The sequence below is a fragment of the Misgurnus anguillicaudatus genome, chromosome 19 (genome assembly GCF_027580225.2).
Source record: "Misgurnus anguillicaudatus chromosome 19, ASM2758022v2, whole genome shotgun sequence".
NCBI classification, from domain to species: Eukaryota; Metazoa; Chordata; class Actinopteri; order Cypriniformes; family Cobitidae; genus Misgurnus; species Misgurnus anguillicaudatus.
In genome coordinates this window covers 45442373-45465049 of record NC_073355.2, presented here as the reverse complement: position 1 = coordinate 45465049, position 22677 = coordinate 45442373, and the positions used below count along the sequence as shown (strand labels likewise).

At 35.9% G+C, this 22677-nt stretch overlaps 1 protein-coding gene and 2 long non-coding RNA genes across 3 annotated transcripts; all 3 read right to left on the bottom strand.

Moving 5' to 3' along the window:
• Positions 1-4613: 4613 nt before the first annotated feature.
• Positions 4614-12929, bottom strand: LOC141350929 (uncharacterized). Its single transcript, XR_012359018.1, has 4 exons — positions 12817-12929; positions 6075-6093; positions 5937-5988; positions 4614-5841 (listed from the first exon to the last, which is right to left on the bottom strand). It is a non-coding gene; the product is annotated as an uncharacterized lncRNA (long non-coding RNA).
• Positions 12930-13521: 592 nt separating this feature from the next.
• LOC141350928 (uncharacterized) lies at positions 13522-17086 on the bottom strand. Its single transcript, XR_012359017.1, has 4 exons — positions 16933-17086; positions 14851-14928; positions 14429-14509; positions 13522-13662 (listed from the first exon to the last, which is right to left on the bottom strand). It is a non-coding gene; the product is annotated as an uncharacterized lncRNA (long non-coding RNA).
• Positions 17087-17323: 237 nt separating this feature from the next.
• On the bottom strand, positions 17324-22230 carry LOC141350863 (uncharacterized). Its single transcript, XM_073856700.1, has 6 exons — positions 22077-22230; positions 21797-21889; positions 21016-21090; positions 20631-20750; positions 17893-17988; positions 17324-17433 (listed from the first exon to the last, which is right to left on the bottom strand). The coding sequence occupies exons 1-6, from the start codon at positions 22213-22215 to the stop codon at positions 17324-17326; spliced, it is 633 nt and encodes a 210-aa protein (XP_073712801.1). The 5' UTR covers positions 22216-22230.
• Between the last annotated feature and the right edge of the window lie 447 nt (positions 22231-22677).

The following is a 22677-nucleotide window of genomic DNA, read 5'->3' as shown; positions in this document are numbered from 1 at the left end:
TTAAGCCAAAGTTGGCTGACTCTCCCTGGGATTAAAAACCCTCTAGGAAAAAAAACCCAATGGGAAAAAGTCCTAGAAGGACAAAAACCCTTGGGAGGAATTAATATATATTTATATATATATAGAGACGGTAGGGATAGGAGGCGGGTAAGCGAATTAAACTGGTTTAGCCGGTGGTCGTTGGTCGGGCATCGGCTGGTCATCACGTTGAAGGACAGCCAGTGGATCAGTGATGCAATGATCTTCACAGCAACCGGAACTGGGTCTGTTTGTCTCATTGTCCTCGTGGTCGAGGACGAGACAGGGAGAGAAAAACAGAATTCTATTAGCGTAGGGGCCGTATGCATGCAATGCAAGTGTCAAACATTATAGTGGTTCAAGTCGGCTCGGTTCCAGACAGGCTAACTATTGCGGCAATAGTATATTACCCATATGAGGTATGTGAGTGCTTTGTTCTAGACCAACTAACTACGGCGGGAAATGTACATTTACTGGACATTTTATGTGAATGCTTTGTTAACTTCTTCCACCCTGAAGCTATTTTGGGGATTTTTCCCTGGATTTGGCCTACCCAATTTCAAAAGCTTCCCATACCCACATGCAGAGGTTTACATACAAATGTTTGGTATCATTTTACAGGAAACCCTTTGAAATTACATAAAACACTGTTGAAAGTGCTAAACATGGTTGTATGTGATGTCAGTCCTCTAATAAACACAAAAATAAATAGGCGCTTTTTGATGTTTTTTTTCTAAAGTTTTTATTTAAAAGTGTATAACTCTGGCCCTGAGTGCCTCAGCTCCCTGCAGACAGTTTTGTTTGATTCCAGCAATTGCCAGCTTACAGAGGAAAAAAGATTTTTTTCTCTATCATAATCTATGCAAAAGTTATTTTACTCCAACTGATGGGAGGAATAATACGGTTATGGAGTTAAATTTCTGCCAAAAAACATTTGAAGTGCTACCATAACCACATACAGTGGAATAAATGCAATTGCTTTATATCATTTTAAAGAAAACCCTTTGAAGTTACATAAAAAGCTGCTGTTTGTGACAAATAGTGTTATTTATGTTGTTTTTCATATGAGGAAACACCAAATTTTCTTTTTATATGTTGTAAATACTGCCTCTGATAGTGTATAACTCCGGTTCTGTGTGCTCTAGCAGAGTGCAGACAGTTCTGGTTGTTACCAGCAGCAGACAGTAAACACCCAAAAAAAGAATGATCTCTTTAGCATGTCGCATTCAAAAGTTATTTTCATTTTACTGAAGTGTCCGAAAACACATTTTTCATATAGATATTAATTTTTTGTTTTGGACATATAATAAATAACAAGGGATTATTCATGCACACAACCTAAGAAAATGCTGTGAATGGACTCATTTTTTAGAGTAGGACCTAAGAGAAAAGATGGTGTATCATTTGTGGCTATATGTGCTATCTGAGGCAGTCCACACTCAATTATCCCATATGTTTACAAAAGACGATTTTTTACCTTATTATTCATTCAACTATTGTTGGATATGTGTTGATAATAGAACAAAAATAACGCTGTAGCCTTATTCCTGAGAATGAGAGCTTTCAGTTGATATAAGACTTGCCCATGTTTGTCATACTTGAAAAATATGAAATATGTGAATATTAAATCATATAAAAAATTATGGGGGGGGTGATAGTGTAAATTAAGTGTAAATAACTTTCTTACAGTAAAAGATTTCTCAAAGTGATGCATATCTGGAGAAAGTAGAGAGTCTAAGCTTTCAAACAGTATCTCATATGTGTTACTGGGGTCCATGATGGACCATTAAAGATTAAAAGAATATTTTATTTGAGTCAAAATACGAAATTTTGTACCCGGGACTGGGTCCTCAGGGTTTAAGAGGTTAAAGAAGAATGTCTTAAGTTTAGATTTAAATTGATCGACTGTGTCTGATACTCGAACATTATTTGGTAAATCATTCCAGAGCTTAGGGGCTAAGTAGGAAAAGGATCTACCACCTTTAGACACTTTTGATATTCTAGGGATAATTAAGTGACCAGAATTTTGTGAGCGCAGTTTACGTGATGGATTGTATTCTGATAGTAGTTCTTTAATATACGAAGGCGCTAGGCCATTTAAGGCTTTGTAGGTGATTAGTTATATTTTAAATTGTATACGATATTTAACTGGTAGCCAGTGTAAAGATGCCAGAATTGGACTGATGTGGTCATACTTTTTAGATCGAGTAAGCACTCTTGCGGCGGCGTTTTGAACCAGCTGTAGCTTGTTTACCTGATTTGCATGGCATCCCCCGAGTAACGAGTTACAATAGTCTATTCTAGAGGTCAAAAAAGCATGTATAAGCTTTTCTGCGTCTGATGCAGACAGCATATGGCGTATTTTTGAGATATTTCTAAGATGGAAGAATGCTGTGCGGCAGATGTTGGCGATATGACTATCAAAAGATAGATTGCTGTCGAACATTACGCCTAAATTCTTAACCGTGGAAGATGGCACCACCGTGCAGCCATCTATGGGCAACTTGTAATCTGACATATTATGTTTGTAGCCATTCGGTTCAATAATAAGTATCTCTGTTTTATTGGAGTTTAGCATAAGAAAGTTTTGTGCCATCCAGTCCCTAATATCACTAATGCAGTCTGTTAGCTTAGAAAACTGGTGGGTTTCGCTAGGATGCGACGAGATGTAAAGCTGGGTATCATCCGCATAGCAGTGAAAACTTATGTTATGTTTCCTGATAATGTCTCCTAGAGGTAACATATATAACGAGAATAGGATAGGGCCTAGAACTGATCCCTGAGGTATGCCGTATTTAACGGGGGAGTGATATGACTCTTCCTCATTTACATAAACAAAGTGATATCGATTGGTTAGATACGATCTGAACCAGGCTAACGCCTGACCACTGATGCCAACATAGTTTTCTAGTCTATTGAGTAAGATTGTGTGATCTATTGTGTCAAAGGCTGCACTAAGGTCTAGTAATATAAGGGTTGAGATTTCACCACGATCGGATGTTAATAGGAGGTCATTTGTAACTCTAAGCAGCGCTGTCTCTGTGCTATGGTGGGGCCTGAATCCTGATTGGAACTTTTCATATGTATTATTATTTTCTACGAATGTGCGTAGCTGGCTTGCCACTACTTTTTCTAATATTTTAGAAAGAAAAGGTAGATTTGAGATTGGTCTAAAGTTATTAAGATCTCCCTGGTCAAGGTTTTGCTTTTTAATGAGCGTTCTAATAACTGCTAGTTTGAAAGCTGTTGGAACGTATCCTAATTCTAGAGATGAGTTAAAGATATTAAGTACCGTGTCTGACACTACATGAAATACCTCTTTTAGTAATTTTGTGGGAACGGGGTCTAGTATACAGGACGATGATTTGGATGACGTTACTAGTTTAGAGAGCTCTTCTATTGTAGTAGGATTAAATGACTCAAGATGTTCGTTTGGTAATCTAGTGGAAAATGTACTATTGGGTAGAGTGATGGCTGCTTGCGTAGTTTCTATGTTTTCCCTAATAAACATAATTTTGTTAGTAAAGAAGTTCATGAAGTCATCACTATTGTGTTGGAGTTTACTATTGGTTTCTGTTTGTTCTTTGTTTCTAGTCAGTTTCGCAACTGTGCTAAATAGAAAACGAGGGTTGTTATGATTTTCTTTAATAAGCGTACTGAGATAGGTAGATCTGGCAGTTTTAATAGCCTGTCTGTAGTGTTGAACACTCTCTTTCCATGCTGAACGCCATACCTCTAACTTTGTGCTTCGGTAGTTTCTTTCCATTTTTCTTGCTACTTTTTTAAGGGCTGCAGTATGATGATCATACCATGGAGCTGGCGGTTTTTCTTTGATTCTCTTTTTTCGAATGGGAGCAACGGCATCCAACGTGCTAGAGCAGACGTTGTTCAGGTTTTCTATTATAATATCTAGATCTTCACGATTATCTGCTACATGTTTCATTTGAGACAGGTCTGGAAGAGTGCTAATAAAGCTATCTTTAGTGGTGGAAATTATTGTTCTGGCTAATCTGTAGCATGTTGTAGGCTGAGCGGTCCTATCTAGAAGTATTGTGCATGACACAAGGCAATGGTCTGAAACGGCATCGCTCTGGGGTGATATTTCGATGTCATTAATATTGAGTCCGAGTGACAGAATTAAGTCTAGTGTGTGATTACGAGTATGCGTGGGCCCTGACACGTTTTGTTTAATGTCGAGAGAATTTAGAACATCCATAAACTCACGTCCTAATGCATCTTTTGGATTATCCACATGGATATTAAAATCACCAACGATAAGGGCTTTATCTACAGTGACTGTAAGCTTAGATAGGAAGTCTGCTATTTCTTTAAGAAAATCTGTGTGGTGGCCTGGAGGCCTATATATGGTAGCTAAAATGAACGAAAGTCGTTTGTTGTTGCGATCAGTTATTTCCATATTTAACAGTATTATTTCAAACGAATTAAATTTTAGGTTGTGAATGTATGTGAATGTGAAGTATAAAGAAAGGTTCAACCAATAAATCAAAATGTTGGAGGAGCAGAACAAACACATTCACAGAAATCAGATGATTTCAGTGCAGATGATTTTATGCAGACTATACAGCCAACCTGAGGGATATGTTCTTTCATCACTTCACTTTATTTAAACAGTGTTAAATAATCATGTAACTATAATATAAACAGAAAGTGTATGTCTAAAAGGATATCTACAAAAACAATAAAAATATAACAAAGTTCCATCCTTCTGTCAGTTTATAAACCTGTAAAATATTCCTTCATTAAAAAATATGTCATAACATGAAGGCTAACTGATTTTTGTAATACAGATGAAAAAGTAATATATTGGTAACACTTTACAATAAGGTTTATATTGTTGTTTCTGAATTGCATATATTCCAGAATTATTCTTTTCTCCTTTTTCTACAGGGTTCTCACACCTTAGTTAACTTCAAATTCAAGGCCCTTTCAAGGACTTTCCAGATGCAATACCCTCAAATTCACGGACTAAATTTGGGGACACATTTCAAGGGAGGGGAAGGTTACATCGAGTTACATTTAAAGATACATTGTTACAGTTTTCTTTCGAGGGAACTCGCGCTGCGTCACTGTGGTAACACTTTGGGGACACCTCAAGGGGTAAGTGCGTCTGAATGTGTATATCAAATTCAACCAATGGTGAGGCTTAACAACAAAGACAGGGTGATGCGGGAGCCAGGAAGTATATCGCTATCTAAAATATTGCCAAAGACGGCAGCACCTCGCAGAAATCCTAAATTCAAGTACATCACATATTCTATTTATAAACTTTACACCAAACTTAAGCTTGAAATATTAAGACCATACAAAGTAAAAAGCTGACTGCAATTATGCTACAGTCAAGCACCTGTGTGCGCACACAAATTATCAAATAAAATATACTTGTAAATGCAATGTGTCAAGTATATGCAAACGGATACTTTGGGCTAATGTGCCTCTCTGTTCGTTTAAAATACTCATCATGGTAAACAGCGGTGTGTGCACATTTACAAACTATATTTGTTTGATAATTGAGCTGTTATATAACACTATAAACAACAGTAAAAAAGCACAGTTTACATTTGAAATGATTTGGCAAATATAGAGTTAGCTGACAATAAAACAGCACAAAAACACCTGCTTTACAGATGTAGATCAGTCCTCACTTTCAACTTGTTTGGTTAGAAGTAAGCTATGACTATTCATACTTTTACAGAGAAAGCAAACAGTCAAAGGAAAAACAAGTCTGTTCCTTATTAATGTGTCTGTGAAACTTCAGTATCACGTGCCGTACAGTGTCGCCATTTCATTTGGCTCTTGTAAGTCCTGTGTTTAAAAAAAAATGTTACTGTATACATTGACAAAACTTTAAGATGTCATGAGTAACACATGGAGGAGATTAAATATTAAGTCATTGTTACCCTTTGATCACGTCTGTGTCTTTGAGAAGAGTTATTTTGATTGTGTGCCGATCTGTATGTGAAACAGAATTCATATAAAGTTAATGATGTCTGCATAATTCTAATAAAAACAAATTTCTTATAAAAATCTGAACTTACTCAGTCTTAACAATTTTCCCTGTAGGAACAGAAAATATTAGAGAAAAAAATATTTATCATTGTCAAATTGACTCTATTACTATTTAATCAATCCATGCTAACACATCAGCTTTAATAGGCCTTTGCTTTGCAGAATTGCAACATTGGTGAGAGGAAGCTCCGCACATGAGCAGTACAAACCTGCAGGGAGTGACATTAACTAATACAATTTATAATCATTAGACAGGAGATTGCAGGCTGGAGATTTTCGAAAAGTACTGAAGACCACAAAAGGCAGTGACATTGTGTATAGGGAGGGCGCTACCTTCTTTATTTTCTTTTAGCCCTATGTCTATGTTTCACATCTATAGATACATTTGTGAGCACACTTTACAACAAAAATGATATTTAACAAGTATGTGGTCTAAAGCAGGAACGGATTGGCAATCTGGGTGTTCTGGAAAAGTCCAGAACAGCCGTTCAATGGAGGGTCGTCGCCGGCCGTAGGCAAAAAAGTCTAATAACGCAATATGAACAGCCAACAGCAGGGGCACTAATACGATCACTTATATGCTGCTAGCAGAGTCGGCCTTCTAGCCGTGATTGGTCCACAGATTCCTGGGGCCTCATTTATCAAGCGTGCGTACGAACAGAAGTGTGCGTAAAGTGTGCGTACGAACAGTTTTACGCGAAGCGTGGAATTTATCAAATTGCACTTATACGTAAATGTGTGTAAATATACACACACCTCGAAGTATGCGTACGCAGAGCATCTAGTGGTAGAATAGCGATACTACACAGGACCATCCCCAGCAATAAAAAAACACTTTATTACCCACCAGGGAGGGACAGGGGCTAAAAAACAGCCCTGGACTTTTTCCCAAATAGGACCATCCTCGGCCATTCGCCCCTAGCCGTGCGCAACAGACACAAGGATGTCCTTAAACTTTCAGACTTTCAGACAAGGTTATTTAATATTTTGTCAATGTCATATTACACTTTGATAATAAGGCTGTGAAATAATGAAAGTGGCTAGGCCCTATTAATTTTGTCTGTAAAGCTTTCAGAAACAACCACCAGGTCTTTGCCAATTCCACAATACTAAACACAAATATGAAAGACAAGGAAAAACTGGACTCTGATGGAAGACAGACAGAAAGTGTAAGCAGGGATTTTTTTGGTTTAACTAATATTTGGTCAATTATTTAGCTCTCTTTCTTGTATGATAGCACGTTTAGAGTGGTAGCAATGCATGCCTGATATTTTCCTGTTTAATTCAATAACTTTATTCTTCATTGTAGCAGAAAACGTGAGCTCACTACAACCTCTCATATACAATAAAGTCAATGAAAGAAATCAAAAACAATGCAATACGATGAATGTCCACCCACAGACTGTTTTAAATGGGTTTGGATAAATATTTTTTGCCTCAGAGTATGCGTACGCAGAGCATCTCGTGGTAGAATAGCGATACTACACAGGACCGTCCATCCCCAGCATTACAAAAAACACTTTATTATCCACCCCCAGATGTTAAAAATGATTACTGGTAATAAAGTAACTGCAAATCAGTGTTGAAGCTAATTAATGAAATTATCGTCTAACCATATATATGAAAGCTCCGTCAAATGCTTAATTCAGTGGCGTATCTTGCATTATTGAAAGACTTGGCAAATCATCCATTTCGCCGGAAGCATGTTTTCAAAGATCGCGCCGTTGATGAAGGTTATATGCTGCTGTCCAAGGTGAAAAGTTGTCTGTCCTCCTCTAGTTGCACTGATTTCACGTCGGTGTGCTGTGACGCGTTTATTTATTTATTTTTTGGCTGATAATTTAATGTCAAACCACTTTTTTATTGTTCTCTCCTCATATTCAACGGAATTAAATGCACTTGTAACATGTTCCCATGCAGATTTGTTTTATTTTGTTAGTCATTCCTCCCGCACTAATCAAACAGTATGTGTTATTAGGATTCAACCTCATCCAGCAGTAACTCAGTTTCTTTGTCTGTAAAGTTCATATTTTTCGCTGTCTTTGCCATTATTGCGGTGAGGGAAAAAGGACAACCACGTGACTTATAAAGGGAGGTGTTGTCACCATATATGGTTCATTGGAGGCGTTTCGTAATGCAAATGACCATGAACGTGCACGAGCATGGTGCTTAAGAACAAGTGGGATTTATCATTAAGGATTACTTACTGATGTGCGTACGAACTACGTGTGCATGTTTGATAAATCCCGCTTTTTTTGTACTTGCCCACATACTAAATTTCATTCGTAGGTCAAAATATAGAACATTTTCTACGCAATGTTGATAAATGAGGCCCCTGGAATTCGTGAGCCTGAATTTGCGAGCCTGAGCATCCACAGCCTGGTCATGATGAGGGACAGACAGAGTTAACTTTACATAAGCAAACATGCACACGTAGTTCGTACGCACATCAGTAAGTAATCCTTAAGTGCCAGTAGTAGCAGGACACGTGACATTATAATATAATATACACGATATAAAAATAAATAGAACTTGCGTGAACATTAACTTAATGCGCAACTAAAGCCTGGTATACACTGTGCGATTTTAAATAGTATTTTAGGATTGTTGCTTGCCACACTGTGCGATTAAGATCGTAATTAAGTCCATGTCACACTATATGATCTCAGTTTCCATCAATGTCAGACTGTACGAGTTTAAAGACTTTTAAAAATTGGACGCACGCAAACAAACGCATCCGCAGTTTTATGTCATCGATTGACGATGGCTGGGAAAACACACGCTGAAGCAAAGGCTAACAAACCGAAACAACATCTACTGTTCATTTTAATCATAACTTGTCTCGAGCATAAAAAGAAGAAAAAACGAAGGAGATTGAATTTCCAGCGCAATTTCTCTCCAGGCGGCTTCATTTTTTATCCTATCATGGTACAGTGGCGATGACACGTTGTACAAACAATCTTTATCTTTCCATACAAGTTTCTCCTCCTGCTGTACAGTCTACCTGGTTCTTTTTTACATTTGTCTGCGTTGATTGGTTGTTGTCGCCGCACTAATTGTGTCATCGGGTTCTGTGCTTCTATTTGTTATTGAGCTGCCGGTTGTCGTAGGAAGATGTCACACAGCAGGATTGTGTCTCAAAATTTCTGACCCTGCCAGATGTTTGTCGGAGGATAATTTTGATCGCAACGGTCATTAATCGGCTGTCTGTGAACATGTCAAACTAGCGATCAAAGACGGCAGATTTGAGCCTGGGATTCTAGAAATCTTTTAGGATTTAAAATTTGTCCCAGACAGCTAAATCCTGGCTGAAATCTCACAGTGTGCACCAGGCTTAAGAGAGAGAGAGTGATGTTTGTGTGTGAGAGAGAGAGAGAGAGGCGCGGGCGCTTTTGAACAGTAGAAACGTAAAAACAATACATACTCCGTCATTTTGTTCATATGGGACATCATTCAAACTGCAAAGTGTTTGCTTATATTTGTGTACAGTCGCAATAAAACAAAACATTGTGCTTTTGTCAAACTGTAAACTCTTCTCAAACTGTAACCTACAACTGTCATCTAACCAAAATCGCACGCACGCACGCACACACACACACACACACACACACACACACACACACACACACACACACACACACACACACACACACACACACACACACACACACCCCAGAGCAAAAAATATTTATCTAACCCCATTCTGTGGGTGGACATTCATCATATTGCATTGGTTTTCATTTCTTTCACTGACTTTATTGTATATGAGAGGTTGTAGTGAGCTCATTTTCTGCTAAATTGAAGACTAAGGTATTGAATTAAACAGGAAAATATCAGGCATGCATTGCTACCACTCTAAACATGCTAACATACAAGAAAGAGAGCTAAATAATTGACCCAATATTAGTTAAACCAAAAAAATCCTAGCTTACACTTTCTGTCTGTCTTCCATCAGAGTCCAGTTTTTCCTTCTCTTTTATATTTGTGTTTAGTATTGTGGAATTGGCAAAGACCTGGTGGTTGTTTGTGAAAGCTTTACAGACTAAATTAATAGGGCCTAGTAGGGCTGCACGATTTATCGTTTTTAAACCGAAATCGCGATGTGAATGGATGCGATTTTTGAATCGCAAGAGCTGCGATTATTTCGATTCAAAACTATCAAATATAACAATCATCTAGTACGCAGTTTTTGACAGTTCGCTTCATGCGCATTTTACGTTTGATGCAGTTTAAACCAATAGAGGGCATTAACACTGAGGTGCTGACTACACGCCAGATAACACCATTTGGAAAACATGAGCGCGAGCAGCAGTTCAACTCCTCAACAAAGTGTACGGCCATATGACGAAAACACGGACAGAATCGCGAAATGCATACAAATGGAATTAACTGCACAACGCGGAATGTCATGAAGTTGGCAGATTTTGGATTCAGTCATTTTAAAAACCCATCATAACTCATTAACCGGCAAATGAAAGGACAGAAATGCGCAAAAACATTTCACTTTTGTGTAATGTTGGACTTAAAGAAAGGTGTATATACGTCCGTTTCTCGTCATGCATCGCAAACAATGACAAGCGCCTCATCAGACTATAAGCAGGTTTCATTAAAGCCCGGAACACAGCAGACGAAAGAGGTACATTATACTTTCTTGCACGCACACATCTGCACCGCTTTGAATATTTACAGGCAAGAGGGTTCATGAAGCGCGCACACAGAGAGCAGTCGGCACACGCGTGATTACTAAACTTAAGTTTTCTTTCTTGTCTAAGTGAACATAAACAGCTGGATGTTTATCAGTATATTGAAGAGGAGCAGTTTTAAAGCTGTCTTGTGTCTTAAAGTGACAGTAACCTGGTGCTTTCTGTGTCAGAAATGTTTATTACACACCAAAAATTAAAATCAGTCCTTACTCTTAACTGAACAAGCTTCTGCAGCTCCACATTTAAAATCATACAGTGAGGACTGTGCAGTGTTTTATTTGTATTTTTTGCTTATGTTAAATCATAGATTCTAATAACTAATATATTTACATTTATTACAGATGCCTGAAAAGTAAAACAAGATGAGTATAGTCTTATGATTAAAAGAAAAAACTAAACATTTGCTTGTCAGAAGCATTGTTGTAGTGACAGCCAAAATACATTGGCCTATATGTTATTTTAAATAAAACTTTCAAAACATTTTTGTTAAATTGTATTTTAATGTTCTTAGATAAAAAAAGTTTGTCTGCAGAAGAGCAAAGTCCTGCAGACAACTTGGTACAATGTTTAAGAGGTTTTAAATAAACAGTAGCACAGCATCTTTCTTTGGTGCTATTAAAACCACCACAACAAACCTGAATGTAGCTCTTTTATTATATACTAATGAATCGCACTTTAAATCGCGAATCGCAATTTTGATCAGAAAAATCGCAATTAGATTTTTTCTCCAAATCGCACTTTCATTATTTCACAGCCTTATTATACATCAAAGTGTAAAATGACATTGACAAAATATTAAATAACCTTGTCCGAAAGTCTGTACGTATCAGGACATCCTTGTGTCTGTTGCGCACGGTGGGCCTATTTGGGAGAAAGTCCAGGGCTGTTTTTTAGCCCCTGTCCGTCCCTGGTCCTAACGCCGAAGTATGGTCAATATGTTACACATACGCAAGGGTCTGCGTACAGTGCGTGTGACACAAATTTCCCTTGTGTACTCCCAGCAGACCATACTATTAAAGCCGGAGTATAGTCTTATAGTTTTTTCACTGTCAGATTTTTGAAACCCTGCGTACATTGTACGCGTAGGTGACGTAAGGTTGCCCAGGAGATGCATTGCATTTTGTCTCAATGCACATGTGTTGAGTGTCTAAAATCAAATCCAGAAACAAGAACCAACCTAAACTCATCATAATGGAAAATTGAATTGTTACAATGCATAAGAAGTTTGGGTAACACTTTACAATAAGGCTCTATTATTTAATGAATCAACCTAACTTAAAGGGAACATTTCACAAGACTTTTTTAAGATGTCAAATAAAACTTTGCTGTCCCCAGAGTACATTTGTGAAATTTTAGCTCAAAATATCATATAGATAATTTATTGTAGCACGTTAAATTTGCCACTTTGTAGGTATGAGCAAGAATGTGGAGTTTTGGGTGTGTCCTTTTAAATGCAAATGAGTTGATCTCTGCACTAAATGGCAGTGCTGTGGTTGGATAGTGCAGATTAAGGGGCGGTTTTATCCCCTTCTGACATCACAAGAAGAGCAAATTTCAATGAGCTATTTTTCACATGCTTGCCGAGAATGGTTTACCAAAACTAAGTTACTGGGTTAATCTTTTACACTTTTTTTATCTTGATAGAAGCACTGGGGACACAATTATAGCACTTAATCATGGAAAAAATCAAATTTTCATGATATGTCCCCTTTAAATGAACCATTAGTCAGTTCATGTTAGCTAATGCATTAACTAAAGTTAACTAATAATAAACAATACTTTTACAGCATTTATTAATACAGTTTTAAAATTCAATGTTGTAACTGTTAACAAAAGTTAATGCACAATGAACTAATATTAACAAAAAAAATATTGTCCATTGTTGGTTTATGTTACCTAATGCATTAACAAATGTTAATAAATAAAGTGATTTTAAAGTAATAAAAGGCCTCCAGTAGTCATAACAAGTGGATAACAGACAGTCACTACAATGAATGAATCAGTGCAATCATATTTACAGTTTAAACTGCAGAAGTCATGCTTTAATAATAAAAAAACTGATACTTACAGAAAGCATGCATGAGTAAAACTGCCCAATAGAAGGCAAAAACACACTCGGAAGGAAAGACGATGACTCTCAGATCATTCATCACACGCTCACCATTTCCTAAGAATTTAAAAGCACAATGTGGTATAACATTTATGACATTTATAACAATGCAATCTGGATTGTATCTGTACACTCTCAGAAATAAAGGTACAAATGCTGTCACTATAGACAGTATCCTTTCAAAAAGGTATACCTTTGTACCCAAAGGTGCATATTAGTACATCAAAGGTACATATTGGTAGTTTAAAAAACATATTGGTACATAAACGGGGCATATTTGTACGTAAATGGCAAATATTAAGGCCTTTTAAAGGGGTACTCCCCTAGTATCAGCTTTTGTACCTTTATTTTTGACAGTGTATACATGTCTTTACTTATACGTTTTGCCTTTTCTTCAGGTTCTCAGAGAGTGTTTGTAATAGAAGCCAAACTTTAATGGATTAAAACTACATACAAACCACATGGACAGTTGCAACACTCATTTAAAATTTAATAAAAATTATTCCTTAACAATTTTGCAATTTCATGATTTAATTTCTGTATAAGCAGACCATGTTTTGGTTAAGTACAACAACAACAAAAATCGCAAAATATTTTATATCAAAACTATATAATTTATATCATTTACTGAAACACTTTTGTTAACTCTGAATATGCAACCGTCTCCGCTTTTCCACATCTCAAAAACCATATGATGTTTTCACTTACTTGCTTTAAGAACAAGTTCTGCCATCAGGGCAACAGAACTCAACAAAACCACACCAACTGCTCCAAACATGTACATTACTACATTGCAGAGAAGCCCTAAAACACAGACATACAAAAAAAAAACATTACATCAATCAATCAATCAAAAAGTTGCATTAATTTTGTAATGAAACCTGGTCTCATCTCAAATCTGAAGCAACCTTTGCCCAGTTCCTCACGCAAAGCTATGCCACAAAGTCACTTTTTATTTGTTAAATGTTATGGAGTATGCAGATTTTTTTGCTTTTTCTGCAAAATGAATTATTGTTAAGGATTTTTAAAGATCTGAGAAAATGGGAGCTGTAAATATTTCACATTAATTCTAAAATATTTACTTTCATATAAGGCTTACAATAAAAATCCAGTTAGGTCTCCAAACCCAGTGAATCCTCTTAATTAAACAAAACAAAATAACAACAGAAAATGTACATGTCAGACCATAGGATTATTTTTTGTATATAAAATTACATATATGATTATCTATAGAATTATAGGAAAATGAAAAGAGTGTGTAAATATGTTATCATCATGAATTTACTGTGTATCAAAATAATTTAATATTTTTTACAACAATGTAAATATAACTTTAAGTTAAACATAACAAAAGCATTTGTCTGGCACAGCAAAGTGACAACACAGGCTACTGCTCACAAACACATCCAAGCGCAATTCCAATAGATTTTCAATGATTTGATTTTGAATTTTTTGGTCTGCCAAAATGAAACCCATTAAAAAAATGTACTTAAAAAGATTTTTTAAACATAGGGTATATAAAATGTACGATTTATTTTCAAACATTCATATTTAAGAATTGAGTAATTACATGGACTTGATCCTTGTAGACTTGTATCAGCTACCACAGCATCAATGGGTTGTTGTTTATGCCCTCTTAAAGATCTGGCCTCTGTGAGCAAAAAAAAGTAAATATGGGGAGCAGAGAATGATGATTTAAGGCTCAAATCTCAAATTTAAAACATTATTTAAATTAAATAAGGCCTTAAACACCCAGGTGTTGCAACCTTTTATCTCATTTTTAGAAATGCACACCTGGCTTTACTCAAAGATCTTTGTTTTAAAAGTTCTCAGATGAGTGCATCTCTGAGAGCATGAGAAAAACATGTAGACGAAAGAAAATGTAAGTAGCTACCACAATAAGATTTGTCCACAGGACCATCAAAGCAAAAATGCCAAAAAAGTCTCTCTTATTAGGAAGCATCAGTACGGTAATTGAGATATGGATAATACCGTGCACAATGTGTTCAAAGCATTCAATCATCTTTAGGACTTCCATAAATAAAATGACACCGATCCAACCCAACAAATCTGTTAAACAAAGACAGCACACAATTAATACATTTAAATAAACACAGTGATAAGTTATTTTAAACTGATTAGTTATTACTGTACATGGCTAACTAAAGTTGAGATTATTAAAGTTTATTTATTGTTATACAGATAATAGTAAAACATCATTCGAAACTTTAAGTGGTGTACTTTTATTTGTGTACACTCATAATAAGAACAAAACGCCGTACTTCTTAATTTGTCAAGGTCCATGACCCGATTTTCTCTTAGATTTTTGGGAGGGGAAATTGGGGTAAATTTAGGCCAATAATCCTATAATTCTTGTTATATCAAGAATAACAAATTATTGAAACAAGAATACATGAATACTAGCAGGGCCGGTTTTTGCTATGGGCAATGTGGGCGAACGCCCAAGGCGCAATCTATGTGAGGGCGCACGAGCGCACTCAAAAAAAAAAAAATACATCAAAGCGTTTTTTTTAGACAAACGCTCATTTCCATGTCAAGTTAGTGCTGAGAGTCATACACAGGTTGTGTGCGTGTCAGAAGAGGCACGGGAGAAAGGGGCGGGGAAACAACTTGCGACTGCAAATCGCTCGCTCGCCTTAATGGGGGCGAGCGAGGGATAGACTGATCCCAGGCCAGAGGCTACACAACACAAACTGCTGGGTCTGCTTCCAAATAAATGTTATTTTTCATTCCTAAAATTAGACCCACATACCTACGAACATGTTATCAATTGGATTTTGTGGAAAAAAAAATCTTTAGAGTCATCTACGTGACTCACGTCACGTGACACCGGTTGATTGACGGGCTAACGGACGTTGTTGTTGGCAAAATGTAATGCAAAGTTAATGAGGTCGAGTCTTCATCATCATCATGCCATGGATCAAATTAAAAGACAAAAGAAGCCATCAGTTGCCCAGATCAGAAAAAGAAGAAAAGAAGATGAGAAAAAATGGGCAAAAGATAAAGGTATGCCGATTTCTAAGAGTGACGACGTGAGTGACTGTAGGAAATAGGCTAACGTTATTTATATTAGCCTCGCCCTCTTGCTGATATGTTGCTATTAGCCACAAAACACGACTGTTTTTTTTTTGTTTTAGTTTTGCTGAACTAGCAACTATTAGAATTGAGGCACCATGTCATGCAACTAAATTCACCCATAGGCAACACACAGTCTAGTTTGTTTTTGCAACACAACAAGTGCAAACTCACACAGAGCTCCTGACTGTGTCATTTTTTATTGCTATATACGCTATATGTGAACTTAAATAACTTCTAATATAAATTGACATGCCATTTTGTAAGCTACAGAGTGATTTAGCTTTTTAAATAATTTGTAGTGTATGCTTAGCATTCGTTAACATCCTATAAACTAATAAAATGTGTGTTATGGTCATTTTAATTGGGTAACTGATGCATGTGTGATGTAAGTGTATCTAACTTACATATTGTATCTTAATTGTAAATTCAGGGGCACTTCTGAAATATTTTGGAGTTAGAGCACCCACTGGCAAAAATGAGGAGTCAGACATGGTTGTGGAGTCTGATGAGGTGTGTGTGTGTGTGTGTGTGTGTGTGTGTGTGTGTGTGTGTGTGTGTGTGTGTGTGTGTGTGTGTGTGTGTGTGTGTGTGTGTGTGTGTGTGTGTGTGTGTGTGTGTGTGTGTGTGTACTGTATTACATTTATTTATCTTGTTTTTCCCTGTTCTTGTTACCTTTTTGTATTTAAGATTATATATAATAAAATAATACATGTTGGTGGCGGGATTTGGGGGTAATTCTTTTTTTTCTGGGGGCGGCCAAGGGATGGTTCGCCTAGGGCGTAAATCTAGCCAGGACCGCCACTGATGACTACAATACATAGTAATACATGAGAAACACTAGGAACTTTTCTTAAAATATTTGCATCGCATACATAAAATCCTATATAAGCTGTCCCGTGACAAATTTACTTGATTGAACATCAAAAACTTTTTTATGACATCAAATAGTTACAATTGTTGAGATAAGAAGTATACCTTTCTGTTTTTCCAAAATGCCTAGATGAAGAATGATCACTACAGGAATATCCAGCAGTGTCATTGTTAATATTATCCATAGAAGGATTTCCTGGAGCCTTAATGATAACATCCCTGTTATCTTTAAAGCTGTGAAACAAATGGCATTCTGCATTCAATATAACTTTGTAGTTCATATCAAACAACTGATCTTAGATCTGACACAGCTGAACTATTTACATGTAAACATTTATATATAATCTAATGTTGTAACTGATTTATCAACTAATTTGTTCACTGTGATTTTTTTTTTCATTCTCATGCAATACTATAATATTTAAAATAACTACAAATTCATACAATGATTAAATTAATTATATACAGAAGTATTAATATTACTGGATTTATTTGATTAGACACACACACACACATATAAGAGTGTATTGAACTTGCCTTGTAGTAAACAAATCAATGAAAGCACACCAAGCAGTACAACGTGGACCACAAACTGAGAATCCATGGCTAAAAATAAAAAGAATTATGGTCCATTATTTTCATATTAAAAAGTAAGTAAGACGTGTTTCATGAACGAACATTGTAGGTTGGTCCTGGAACAACGGTTGTATCAAATATACTTTTTCAGAACCATAAACTAACCCTAACATCAGCAGGAAATTATAGATTCATGATGGTGTGTATAAGAATAAACCCAACATTAATCCTGACATACTCTGATTGATTGATAGGAATGTTGTTACAAGGATGTTAATAAATGAGAATTTCATTCTTGATGAAATCATGATCACCTTAAATCTACATCACTGGCTGAGTTTTCATAGAAAAAATAACTTTGAACACTATAGAATTTATAGCACTGTTGAATGTGTTGATATTTTTATTATTTTAATATTATTAGTTGCTTTGGTTCCATATTGTTAATAAATTACACATAAAAGGGATTTGTACATAGGTGTCACCTACCCAGATTTGCAAGTCCAAATGACAATGCTAACTGAACGATTTGAATAATAGACAGCACACCAACCAAACATCTAATTGTTTTTTGTTTTTTTAAATCTGAAAAAGAAAACAGTAGTGAGTAACATAATACAAATATAGCTGCATGCAAGATAGTACCTAGATTGGTCAAATCTATGAGAAAGGGGAAGGATAATTCTTCCTTGCAACGTTAAAGGAACAGTATGTAAGAAATTTATATAAATGAATCATAAAATGGCCCTGATATGTCACTAGACATTAAGAAATCATTTTCATTTCAAATACTTATATCGCTGACAACAGTGGTCTGGCCAGGATATTGTCATTTAAAAAGTGGAGTTGCAGCCCTCAACTGATGTTTATGTTGTCATTTTGTGTATTGACCACCAGTTGTGTAATTGCAGTACCAGTTTTAGCCACAAGTTTTGTGATTGCAATACCAGTTTTGGCCACAATCCTACATACTGTTCCTTTAAATACTTTACACTGAAGACTCAATTTGCTTAGTCAGGTAATAATAAAATTCTCATAGTCTACTTTTCTCTACATTGTATACTGAGAGCTAATGTTAACATTTTCTGCTAGTTTTTAGCATCTTAGAGATATCTGACACGGTCATTTGTAGCCCAACCTTTACAAGCTTTGATTTGAACTCTACTGATTTGGGCACATGGGGCTGCTATCTTTAAGCAGGAGAAGGCAGTAAGAGCTGGAAAACAGATTTTGGCTCTTTATGACATACACTGCAGAAAAAGTATTTGTGGTTGTGGAAGACATGGGGCTCCTTCAAACACCCAATGCAAAAACACCAGGCAACGCTTAAAAATATAATTGTTTGTGTGTTGTTAAATTAAAGTGAATCAACAAAAACTCAGCACAGCTGAAGAACGAGAGGTGCGTATGAAAAGTAGTCGAAATATTGTCCCAGGGTCAACATAATGTGGCCCTGAGGACATCAACCACTTGGGAAAATCAGGAGAGCTGTCAAATACTAATAAAAGTATGAGATCCCGCATACAATTCCCACCAATGAATGTCCCACAATTACATATTAGCCCATCACAACATATTACATCATCCAATACATGGATTTAAATATACAATAAGGGACCATTTAACATTACATGAAATAATGCCTTATTATTTAAGCCCAAAGGTAATAAAATATTGCAATGTCAAAATCCAGAACAATTCACATCTTATGCCGGCCTCACACTACCGGATTATTGGCCTATATTTACCCCAATTTCCCCTCCCAAAAATCTAAGAGAAAATAAGGTCATGGACCTTGATTGGCTTCGAAGTACAAATTAAGAAGTACGCTGATTTGTTCTTATTATGAGTGTACACAAATAAAAGTACACCACTTATAGTTCCGGATGATGTTTTACTGTTATCTGTATAACAATAAATAACCATAAAAGTAGTTTAAGGTGCAAGCTCATCATTCGTGCATTGTTGTTCACCGGCATGTAGGCAAATAGGTGCAGCAGAACTAGGGCAGTGAGAAACATTAAACTTAAACTAAAATTAAGTTTATCTATAACATACTTGAATTTCTTGAACATCACTGCACTCATATCATCACGCTATCACGCAATTAGTTATTCGAAATATAAATTATCTGTTGAACCTCATTCAAGTGCACTGCAGTGCAATGCGCATTAAATGAGAATCAGCTGTGCCTCAGATCGACACTCAGTAAGTTTTACAATAAATGACATATTTGTCCAAAGCCATCAGTAATGTAAATACTAAATTTACACTATACTGCAAGATAGCCTACAATAATCATTTTTTAAGGAACAGGAAAACAGAACATAGAAAAACTTCATAGGTCACTCAATTCTATATAAAGCCAATAACATAAAAAAATATGTTTTTAGATCAACATGATCAACATTAACACATCAAATGACCTATTTTGGTTAACATTTCCAAATGGGCTACCCTATTAAAACTGTCCCATCTTGCATGAGGAGTAGATTGAGTTTCTGCTAGAATTTGCACGCATATACATCAAACAACACGACTGAATAAATGAAGCGTCCTTAAAACATATCAGGATTGTCGCCTCATAAACAAGAGCTGAGGAGAGATCGCCTACGTTTTTATCACACCAGGTAAGTGAAGAAAGCTGCAAATGTAAATAATTTTGAAAACATGTTACAATCTCCATTCCTTTACATTCACGTCCCCTGGGATGACGTAAAACCCTTGCTTTGGCACAATAATCTTAATAATATCCTGTAGTGTGTGATACACTTTGATTTTCAAATCCTGTAGTGTGAAAATGTTTTAGATTTGAGAGAAGATTATCTGTCAAGTGTGTGTGTGTGTGTGTGTGTGTACCTGACCAATTGTCCCCATTGTACCTGACATTTTGATGTCCCCATGAGGAAACAAGCTTATAAATGAAACAGAATGATGTTTCTTGAAAATGTGAAGTATCAGAAAGTTTTCTGTGATGGTTTGGGTTAGGGGAAGGGAATAGAATATACAGTTTGTATGGTATAAAATGCATTACGTCTAAGGAATGTCCCCCCAAAACATGGTTACCAGTGTGTGTGTGTGTGTGTGTGTGTACGAGTGTGTGTGTGTGTGTGTGTGTGTGTGTGTGTGTGTGTGTGTGTGTGTGTGTGTGTGTGTGTGTGTGTTGCAACCAGATTTCATTATCTGCCAGGATTTTAAACTTGAAAAAGTCATTTGGAAAGTCTTACATTTAATGAAGATGATAATGAGACTCAGCAGTACCACTATTCCAAAACTAATTCCAAAAGCTACACGAGCTTCAATGCTTGTGTCGTGTGCACGCTCTTTCCAGGCACATGCAAAGAAAACTGCAAAAGGAATATGAACATTTAACAGGTAATGAAATGATCTTAGGCTGGGGTGAAACACAAAATATTTGAAGAATCTTTAAATTCAAGATGCAATAATAATAATAAAAAAACTCTAAAATTATGTCAACTTAATAAAGAATACTTTTTAAATTAAAATAAATTATTTTTAAACTTCTGAAATTCTTCAAAGTCATCAAAATAAGTACTATAGCATATAGCACCTATAATATCATAGTAATGACTTTATGTTGTGTATATTTACCTGAATAAACAATAATTGAAAAAACAGATAATTCTCTTGGTATACTTGAAAACTTAATCCATGTTTGATGGTTATCTGTAAACAGAAAGTGTTGAATACACCATATTAGTCTTTTGTAAAGCACTGCCATAATTTTTAATTCTTTGTCTAGTTGACTAAACTGTATTCTTATTTGTTGCCTTCATTGGCTCAGTTAAGACTGCATGAAACTACTGTATATAAGTGGTTAACCACTACATGAAGCTGGACGGGCATGTTTTCATTTAGTTATATATAACAACAAATGATTTAATTCAAGACTCAATAAGGGTTTCAGAAATACCCCAGCATTGCATTGCACATCAGTCAAACGCTGTAGCATGAAGCTCAGCAATCTATAAGCTTGTTTTGCTGCTGACCTTTTAAAGCAGCAACTATTAATTTAGATAATTATGAAACATTTATGTTTTCATTTTAACACAGCAGATATATTATTTGTACAGAAAACTTCTTCAGATATACAGTAGGACATGTAAGATGCATTTGTAACTGTTAATATACAAATGACAGATCCGCATTGATGCAGTGAATACAGACATTAGATTCATCTTCACGCAGAGCAGCAGTGCCAAAGCACAACTGACCCCATGTATAGAAAATTACTCCACAAATATAATTGCAACTTTTTGTTTCAAACATAGATGGCAATAGAGAAGCAAAAGTTTCGAATTGCAGCTTTAATATGCAGTTACTTACTGTATATGCTTGACAAAAAATTAAAAGCTTTCAAACGAAAACATACCTTGAAGATACTTTAAATATGGCACGGCCCAAAACAACATAAAGATCCTCAGAATATAAAGAGCACAGCAAGTGATGGTCTCATTCAGAAGTCCTGAAATCAATTCAATGATGCATTATACATAACATAATGTATGACACAACCTGTGTTGTTTTAACATGTTGATGAATCCATCATACCACACCTGAGTCATTGACATGTATAATGACTACTACATTGCTACATTCTTAGTATTGTAATTTATATTATTACAAAACTAATTGAAACACATAATATTTACCCTCAATAACACCCCAGATGATGAAGGCAAAGAAAACACAGATGTTTGGACAAATGACAAGAGAAACATGAAGATACCACACGGGGCAGCTGGTCTGTCCAGGGAAGATGTAACCTAAACAGGTAATATCTGTTAACATTTATTCCCACTTCTAAGACTTTATAGCAAACATGTATTGTGCAGTCAAAATAGTGATGGGAACCTACATTCATACACATATTCAAATAAGTATACATTATTGTTTTATGTAGTCTTTTATCTTCGTCATTTTCAAGTATACACAAGCTGTATCGCTACAATTAATTTAATACCATATCATGATATTATATATGTAAAAGCACCAGTGGCGGCTCGTGACTTCTTTTCCGAGGAGGCACGAATCATGAACTCGCCAAAACATCGTTGTGTGTGGATCGTCATGTCAACGTATGTTTTCTGTGCATCATGTGAATCTATGTGCATTGAACGTCATGTCAAAATACATTGAAGAAAATAAGTATTTGAACACCCTGCTATTTTGCAAGTTCTCCCACTTAGAAATCATGGAGGGGTCTGAAATTGTCATCTTAGGTGCATGTCTACTGTGAGAGACATAATCTAA